Genomic DNA, 10,306 nt, shown 5'->3' with positions numbered 1-10,306 from the left:
ATCAGAGGTCCGAGACTGTTCAACACGCTTCCACTACACATAAGGGGCATAACTGGCCGACCCCTCACAGTGTTCAAGAGAGAACTATCAACATCAGAGGCCCGAGACTGTTCAACACGCTTCCACTACACATAAGGGGCATAACTGGCCGACCCCTCACAGTGTTCAAGAGAGAACTGGATAAACACCTTCAATGGATACCTGATCAACCAGGCTGTGACTCATACGCCAGGCTGCGAGCAACCGCATCCAACAGCCTGGCTGACCAGTCCAGCAACCAGGACGCCTGGTCGAGGACCGGGCCGCGGGGACGTTGAGCCCCGAAATCAACTTGAGTAAGGCCCCAGTCAACCTGCAAGTATTGAACGACTGGGTCAGCGCAATACAAACTGAGCTATTGGGCAATTATCTAGACACTGAGAGCCTTTCAGTGGTGATGGGGGAGATGTTCTGACCCCACACACACACACATACACACACACACACACACACACACACACACACACACGCACGCACACACACACACACACACACACACACACACACACACACACACACACACACACACACACGTGAGTGACAGGGTGGACAAAGTCAAACTCTTCAGCACGGGTGGGAGACGAACAAGGGGACACAGGTGGAAACTTAGTACCTAAATGAGCCACAGAGACGTTAGAAGGAACTTTTTCAGTGTCAGAGTAGTTAATAAATGGAATGCATTAGGCAGTGATGTGGTGGAGGCTGACTCCATACACAGTTTCAAATGTAAATATGTACACCTGTTGATTGACAGTTAAGAGGCGGGACCAAAGAGCCAAAGCTCAACCCACGCAAGTACAACTGGGTGAGTACACACACACTTCTCCATAATTAACAGTCCTGTTGGGGGGGGGGGGGGGGTCATGAGGGTGCCCCTAGTGTGAGCGTCCCTCCTTGTTATCGCATGCTTGGAGGCTTCCTCACCGTAATTACCACATATCCGAGAATCATTATAGAGCGGTTAGAGCCTCACCCTCCTACACTGATCCACAACTAACATTGCTCCACCAACATAAATAGACTCACCACCTCGTGTAAACGAGGAAGTTAAACAAAACACAGGGTACAGGACACAATCAGACTTACTCATAGAAGGAAAGCAACATGTAAAAGATCTGGGAATTATGATGTCTGACGACCTGACATTTAGTGAACATAACCGAGCAAATATAGCGGCGGCGGCAGCGGCCAGGAACATGATAGGATAGATTATGAGAACGATCACATCCAGAGATCTCACAACAATGTTAATACTATTTAAATCACTGGTGGTGGTGTCCCGTCTTGAGTATTGCTCGGTACTCGCTTCCCCTTTCAGAGCAGCAGAGATCTCTGAACAACAGACAGATGGAAGATGCTGGAGAAACCAGCAAAATGAAGCCTCGTGGAACATTTACAAAATTTTTGTCTCAAAAAAAGGGTCCAAAGGTCCAAGTGCTGAACAAGAAAAGATAAAACCTAACTTACCTGCTCAAGTTAGTTAAGACGTGCTGATAAGACGGAGGAGAGAAGGGTTTCACTAATGTGCAGCACCCACTAGGCTCTCATACACACACTTGAGGACAAAGGTGGTGTACATCTAGACAAGGGTTGGTAGGGATGAACTGTCGAGAGTGGACGAGTTCTGGTACCAGTACATCGTACTCCTAATGTACGGTAACAACATGTGAAATGAGCTAGATATTGAGTCCCTTTTTTTAAGGGGGAGGAGGGGAGGCAGAGGATTAAACAATTAACGTAAAAACATTCCTGTTCCTTCCCACTCATTTCTCCCTTTCCCATATTATTTCTCATATATTTTACACTTATCTTTTCTCCCCTACCATCCTTCTACTTCCCTGCCTCCTCCTCCAAAAGTCCCCTTCAACACTTCGTTGCTGTTCCACTCATCCACTGTAGGTGTACACTACTGTACCCAATTTGCCATATTTTACCCTATTACCCACCAAATGTGCTGCCCACTGGGTGGGAGCTGCCTAAAGTCACATCCAGGGTAAACACATTCCGTAATGTTGACAATTTTGCCCATCACACAAAAAACTAAAAGAACGGAAAACAATAACACTGATGTAATAGCAATAGTAGAAACTAAAATAACAAATATGATTGCAAATGAAATTTGTCGTATTTGTGTCTCACTAACTCATTCTCTCTCTCCTCACAGTGCCGGGAAGGCCCAGTGACTTTGGAGTTTGTCTTGAGTGAGGAACCGGATTATGGGAGCTGGACCATCCGCGTAGAGGCGAGTAACTCCTTCACACAACACATCTTCAGTGTCGAGGAGTTTCATCAGCCGAGGTTCGAGGTGAGTACAGGAGTCTGATATCACACACACACACACACACACACACACACACACACACACACACACACACACACACACACACACACACACACACACGGAAATATATGTTGATAGTGTGTCACTATCAACTATATATAAACTTTATTAATAACAGAAGCAACAATAGGTGTCACAATGAAAGAAGCAGTAAAGTGTAATATCACTGGAGATATTAATGGTAAGCTGACCAGACCACACACTAGAAGTTGAAGGGACGACGACGTTTCGGTCCGTCCTGGACCATTCTCAAGTCGATTGTGACCATTCACAATCGACTTGAGAATGGTCCAGGACGGACCGAAATGTCGTCGTCCCTTCAACTTCTAGTGTGTGGTCTGGTCAACATACTTCAGCCACGTTATTGTGACTCATCGCCTGCATATTAATGGTAATTAGCCCCCGAATGACTGGTTACCTTGGAGTTACCTTGGAGTTGTTCCGGGGCTTAGCGTCCCCCGCGGCCCGGTCGTCGACCAGGGCCTCCTCGTTGCTGGACTGGTCAACCAGGCTGTTTGACGCGGCTGCTCGCAGCCTGACGTATGAATCACAGCCTGGTTGATTAGGTATCCTCCCAGATAGAAACAGCGATGGGTCACTAATGACCTCACATGAGGGCGGCGTATGACCTTTGGTCCTATTTGGTTTTTTTTTCGATTTTCTATGAGTTCTTTTCAGAGGAAGTGTAGTGCATGAACTGATAACAGCGCACGCACTCAAGCACAATGTGTGTGTGTGTGTGTGTGTGTGTGTGTGTGTGTGTGTGTGTGTGTGTTAGAGAGAAATATATGTAGTAGACATAATACAGGAAAAATGGAATGGTTTGAAAGGCAGGGTCCAAGAGCTAATAGCTCGATTCTGTACATACAAATGGTATATACAGTTCGTAAGTATACACGAACACACACTGGATTAAATGTTCTTGAAAATAGCTACTGACGTTTAAATCAGTTAAGTGTAAAGTAATGAAAAATAGGCGAAGGGAGCAGAAGGCTGAACACAAGGTACCATCTGGGAGGTGAAATCCTGCCAGTCAAAACAGAGAGAAAGATCTGGGAGTTGATGTCACACCAAACCTGTCCCCCCCCCTTTGACGGGTCTTGACCCCCCCATTATATATTCCAAGAGAATCGCCAATTTCCACTCTGGCGCACTGCCTGAACTTCAAGAGGAGTGGATATCCCTCTAGAGTGCTCGACAGGGTCCGCCCTGGAGTGCAACTTATTATACCAAGTATACAAAATGATTTGTACACTCGCAACAGGCTACGTCGGTGGCTGAGCGGACAGAACACAAGACGCGTGATCCTGTGGTCCCGGGTTCGATCCCGGGCGCCGGCGAGAAACAATGGGCAGAGTTTCTTTCACCCTAAGCCTCCTGTTACTTAGCAGTAAATAGGTACCTGGGAGTTAGTCAGCTGTCACGGGCTGCTGACTTCTTACATTCATCATTCATTCTTTCACTCTGATACACTGCCTGCCACCCTGCCTGCCACCCTGCCTGACACTGCCTGACACACTCGTTTAGTAATTAACCAAGCCCGTACAACTGCGTCAGGTGGTTCGCCCTCTGACATTCTCGCCTGCACATGTTGCTACTTGCAATTCCTTGCATAGGTGAAACGGTCCGGAGGAGTGGACCAGAGGGACGGTCCACAGCAGTGGACCAGAGGGATGGACCACAGCAGTGGACTACAGGAACGTACCACAGCAGTGAACCACAGGAAAGGACCACAACAGTGAACCACAGGAACGGACCACAACAGTAGACCACAGGAACGGACTACAGCAATGGACCACAGGAACGGACCACAACAGTAGGCCACAGGAACGGACCACAGGAAGGCTCCAGTGGTGCCGTAGGATGGGACATTTCTCTTCCACTCATTCCCCCCTTTCCAGAAAAAGAAATGAATATCTGCCGTTTGCCACAGGCGCTGGAAGAGGGGACATCAATGCCTGGAATTGAATTACTTTCACCGGTGAGCCGTAAACCAACTTCGGGTATTACAACCCCACAGACGGAAAATATTAAAATTCTATGTACCAGTTTCCAGGATTCACATCTTCCATTATCAGACTATCCTGGAAGATGATCTCCAGGCACCTGCAGACTCGCTGGAATGTGAGGGAATAATTTAATCTGGAATCTTGAAGCCTTCATCAAGAATTCTCTCCAAAAGAGATGTAAAAATTTGAGGTCATAGATGATGAAGTCTTCGGTTTTCCAGTGGAATGATTGCAGGTTCCTGGAGTGCCTGGAACCTGGATTGTAGGTTTCAAGAGTACCCTGGAACCTGGATTGCAGGTTTCAGTACTTGGAACCTAGATTGCAGGTTCCAAGAGTACCTAGAACCTGGATTGCAGGTTCCAGGAGTACCTAGAACCTGGATTGCAAGTTCCAGGAGTACTTGGAACCTGGATTGCAGGTTCCAGGAGTACCCTGGAACCTGGATTGTAGGTTTCAGGAGTACCCTGGAACCTGGATTGCAGGTTCCAGGAGTACTTGGAACCTGGATTGCAGGTTCCAGGAGTACTTGGAACCTGGATTGCAGGTTCCAGGAGTACCTAGAACCTGGATTGCAAGTTCCAGGAGTACCCTGGAACCTGGACTGCAGGTTCCAGGGCTGAAATATATTTCATTCATTTACCTCAAGCTGTATTACTTTATGCTTTGAGACCACCAGTATGATCATTATGCTAAAGTTATTCGTTGTATAACAAGTTCTAGAGTAACAGTCTCTCTGTGGTATAATAAATTATATAATAGTACCTGGATTGTGCCTGGATGGGGTTCTGCGAGTTGTTCTACTCTCCAAATGTCACTTGTGAGAGGATCTTAGGGAATAGCTGGTCGTTGAGGTTGACCTAGGGGTTTGACAGGTCCTGGAGGGTGACCTGAGGGTTTGACAGGTCCTGGAGGGTGACCTAAGGGTTTGACAGGTCCTGGAGGGTGACCTAAGGGTTTGACAGGTCCTGGAGGGTGACCTAAGGGTTTGACAGGTCCTGGAGGGTGACCTAAGGGTTTGACAGGTCCTGGAGGGTGACCTAAGGGTTTGACAGGTCCTGGAGGGTGACCTAAGGGTTTGACAGGTCCTGGAGGGTGACCTAAGGGTTTGACAGGTCCTGGAGGGTGACCTAAGGGTTTGACAGGTCCTGGAGGGTGACCTAAGGGTTTGACAGGTCCTGGAGAGTGACCTAAGGGTTTGACAGGTCCTGGAGGGTGACCTAAGGGTTTGACAGGTCCTGGAGGGTGACCTAAGGGTTTGACTGGTCCTGGAGGGTGACCTAAGGGTTTGACAGGTCCTGGAGGGTGACCTAAGGGTTTGACAGGTCCTGGAGGGTGACCTAAGGGTTTGACAGGTCCTGGAGGGTGACCTAAGGGTTTGACAGGTCCTGGAGGGTGACCTAAGGGTTTGACAGGTCCTGGAGGGTGACCTAAGGGTTTGACAGGTCCTGGAGGGTGACCTAAGGGTTTGACAGGTCCTGGAGGGTGACCTAAGGGTTTGACAGGTCCTGGAGGGTGACCTGAGGGTTTGACAGGTCCTGGAGGGTGACTTGAGAGCATGGAAAAAGGAGAAAAATCAGGTGTCCTCGGAAGCCAGGAACGATGACAGTGCCAGAAGCCGGATACCACACTACTCTCTCTTTGTTTACAGTCTTAGTCTTTGCAAGCACTTACAAACCTGGGGCCAAATTCACGAAGCAGTTACGCAAGCACTTACGAACCTGAGCCCAGATTCACGAAGCAGTTACGCAAGCACTTACGAACCTGGGGCCAAATTCACGAAGCAGTTACGCAAGCACTTACGAACCTGAGCCCAGATTCACGAAGCAGTTACGCAAACACTTACAAACCTGTACATCTTTTCTAAATCTTTGGCGGCTTTGTTTACAATTATTAAACGGTTAATGAGCTCCGAAGCACCAGGAGGCTGTTTATAACAATAGCAACAGTTGATTGTGAAGTTCTCATGCTTGCAAACTGTTTAATAAATGTAACCAAACCCGTCAAAGATTGAGGAAAGATGTACACGTTCGTAAGTGCTTGCGTAACTGCTTCGTGAATCTGGCCCCAGGAACGCTTGAAATTCCCGCCAAGCAGAATAGTAGAGAGGTCGACGTCACACGCACCCCTATCCTGAGTGGCGCTCACACTGACGCCATCCGGGAGGTCAAGTGTCCGGGAGGTCACACCCTCGAGGGACCTGTGTTCGTGACCCCGGGTCAAGGTCCAACAGGAAGCACCCGCGACCAACCGGGTTGTAATGGACACGTGGGCCGGCCGGGTGCGACAAACAACAGTCCGTTCGATCAAGTTATCGCAAGGCAAACCCCAGGCCGCACTTGGGTTGAACTCTCGGGATCCGCTACAGGTAAACTACAGTACAAGATTGGAGCTTGCGGCAAAGTTAACTCCTGCACTATTTGGTGGAGTCTCGCAATGAGGCGGAGGAGAGGGAGGGGGGAGAGGGAGGGGGGGGGAGGGAGGGAGGGAGAGGCGGAGGAAGGGGGGGAGGGAGGGAGGGAGAGGAGAGAGTGAGAGAGATGGAGGAGAGTGAGAAAGGCGGAGGAGTGTGAGAGAAAGAGAGAGGCGGAGGAGAGAGAGAGAGAGAGAGAGAGAGAGAGAGAGAGAGAGAGAGAGAGAGAGAGAGAGAGAGAGAGAGAGAGAGAGAGAGAGAGAGAGAGAGAGAGAGAGAGAGAGAGAGAGAGAGAGAGAGAGAGAGAGAGAGAGAGAGAGAGAGAGAGAGAGAGAGAGAGAGAGAGAGAGAGAGAGAGAGAGAGAGAGACAGACAGACAGACAGACAGACAGACAGACAGACAGACACAGACAGGTAAGAGTGAGGGTCAGCAGAGACAAGACAACCGTTGACAGAAACTATTAACTACCGGACAATTACGTTGTAACTATCCCAGCACGGCTCACCACCCGTTCGTTATATATGAAACAAAATTACTCATATATATATACTCTGTGAACAAACACCAAACATATACCCAAATTCAAATTAAAAAAAAAATATGAAATATCAAATGTTATCATCAAATTCAATATGAAATATCAAAGCTTGGCATCAAATTTAAGCTGGAGAAAAACAAAGCTTAATATTTTTCTTATCCGCGATAAATGTGTCTGTGATCAAGGAGAAATTCTTTTAGAAGTTAATGAGGTCTATCTTGCGAGGTGAATGGTTTCGGTGGTGATTTTGTGGGCAATTTGCTAAGCCAATTTCAATTTAAATTCTAGATGAATGAGGAATCTTCCCAAGATTTCTCTGTAATGAGTTCTTCCTCTCAATATCAACAATTTTATAATATATATATATATATATATATATATATATATATATATATATATATATATATATATATATATATATATATGTATGACAGTGTCAGACCACGAAGGGAGGATTAAGAAAGGAATTTCCTGAAGTACTTTCGTATTTAATAATACATCTTCACAGAAGGATGGATAGGTGAGAAACAATGTCTTTGTTCACAAACACACGAGGGAGCTGCAGAAGGGTCAATGACCCATACATGTGAGTTTCAGGAATCATTAATGAGATAATAACGAGATATTGGATAATAAAGAGATAAGGAGATAATAATATATTATTGACATTATTTTGTATTAATGATCTTACTCAAATCGCCCTTTAACTGATCAAAAATGGTTTTAAATTATACAAACCCCTGCTAATGTTTAAATTACATGATTTTGTAATCTGTATTAAAGCAGATTCAATAATGTTTCTATTGAAAATGATTATATAATTCGTTATTGAAGACGACCTTTCCCAATCAACTTGGTGATGCAGACGAGGAGTGACAATAACGTGGTTGAAATGTGTTGACCAGACCACACACTAGAAAGTGAAGGGACGACGACGTTTCGGTCAGTCTTGGACCATTCTCAAGTCGACTGTTTACAAGCATGTGAAACAATCGACTTGAGAATGGTCCAGGACGGACCGAAACGTCGTAGTCCCTTCACTTTCTAGTATGTGGTCTGGTCAACAACTTAGTGATAACTTTCTGACAAATGAACAAAAAAGGCATTAAATTTGTTGCCATGTCTTACAGAATATTTATATATGAAATTCTCAATTTCAAATCTTTGGATATTTGACCTGCATAGAACCTTTTACAGTCTTTCCGAGGTGTTTTGTAAATGACACAATTATCACTACGAGGACTGTTTCTAGCCAATAATTCCCCAACAATATTTTCATAACTGAACAATACATGTATATCAAAAAGTTTCAAGGCTTTTACCATATTTTTCTGGGTTCGAAAAATATTGTGAACATAACACATGTTTTGGGCGAATTTTCTCACTGCAGATATTATTATAATATGTACAATGTGTATATTTTATACGGCACAAAAAAATGTGTTGTTTACCATATTTTTCTGGTTTCGAAAATATTGTCAAGGCCTTGACACTATTTTCACCTCACCTCATTCCTGCCAATATAAATGGCCCATCACCACTGAATTCTAGTACCATCCTTCTGAATATGTATTACTAAATACGAAAGTACTTAAGGAATTTCCTGCTCACTACATTATTGTTAAGATTCAACTACTGGGAACAAAATGTTCCAAGTAGCACCGGCTATGGTGAGCCCGTAGTGGACTTACCTGGCAGAGGAGCGGGGCTGTAACTTGTTTGCGCTCACTGCAGTGGAGGTAGCCAGTTGTTACAGGAACAGCTTACATAAACCCCACTACAGCTCAACACCTGCTCACTGCGGTGGAAATAATCACCTGCATCAGGATCTCCAACGTCAAGAACATTGCCCCCCCATGAGATGCCTCAGGAAGCTGCAGGACACACACAGGAAGCTAACCACAGCCACAAGACCGTGAAGAAGATTCCCATCCGGCTCAGAGAGCGTCTCCCAGAAGCACCGCTTATTGAAGCAGCTTGGATATTCCGGCCACAGAGTGTAACCCACTTCCCTCTTAGTGGGGACCCTTCGCGATGACCCCACCCCCCCATCCCCCGTCAGCGTCTACTTAAGAGGCCCTGTTTCTCTCGCAGGACGATGACCTAATTTGCATACTTAGTGTTATACTCTCTGGTAATAAGCCAGTGTACTATGGGACGGGTCTTTGAACTTAAAAAGGCATTTCCTTGTTCTTATAATGAAAAAAATCTCCCTAAGTGAAGACTCGCTTGTTACTGGGTGTACTGAGACGTGGCAGACGACACCTGGGACAAATTACGGGCTCACCATAGCCCGTGCTACTTGGGACATTGTGTTCCAAGTAGTTAATCTTTAACAACAACAACGACGACACCTGGGAGACTGGCCCTTGCTCCCATGTTGCTAACTCACTCCACCAAACTCTTTAGTAGTAACTAATCATGTTAGCAAACACAGTATAAGCGGGTCCCCGACTTTTATGCCTCGCTACTCTGTCCAACCTCATAACATGAAAGTACTTACTGGTACTTTCCACCAACGGGTCACTGTATGTAGTGATGGACCGCCAGGAAGTACCAGTACCTAGTGATGGACCGCCAGAAAGTACTAGAATACAACACGAACTGAGCACCTCCAACATAAACTGAGCACCTCCAACACGAACTGAGCACCTCCAACATAAACTGAGCACCTCCAACATAAACTGAGCACCTCCAACACGAACTGAGCACCTCCAACATAAACTGAGCACCTCCAACATAAACTGAGCACCTCCAACACGAACTGAGCACCTCCAACATAAACTGAGCACCTCCAACATAAACTGAGCACCTCCAACACGAACTGAGCACCTCCAACACGAACTGAGCACCTCCAACACGAACTGAGCACCTCCAACACAAACTGAGCACCTCCAACATAAACTGAGCACCTCCAACACGAACTGAGCACCTCCAACATAAACTGAGCACCTCCAACATAAACTG

The 10,306-nt window shown here is 46.2% G+C and overlaps 1 protein-coding gene across 1 annotated transcript in view; it reads left to right on the top strand.

The window, feature by feature from the left end:
- The window catches only part of LOC123767956 (CD109 antigen), a 457,870-nt gene that overhangs the window by 276,080 nt on the left and 171,484 nt on the right, over positions 1 to 10,306 (top strand). Inside the window, exon 5 of the mRNA XM_069306687.1 lies at positions 2,204 to 2,344. Within this exon, the coding sequence (XP_069162788.1) occupies positions 2,204 to 2,344 (141 nt within the window). The remainder of the gene's footprint in view (positions 1 to 2,203; positions 2,345 to 10,306) is intronic.

The sequence above is a fragment of the Procambarus clarkii genome, chromosome 58 (assembly GCF_040958095.1).
Source record: "Procambarus clarkii isolate CNS0578487 chromosome 58, FALCON_Pclarkii_2.0, whole genome shotgun sequence".
Lineage (NCBI taxonomy): Eukaryota > Metazoa > Arthropoda > Malacostraca > Decapoda > Cambaridae > Procambarus > Procambarus clarkii.
The sequence above is the reverse complement of the archived record's forward strand: the minus strand, read 5'-3'. Positions and strand labels throughout refer to the sequence as shown.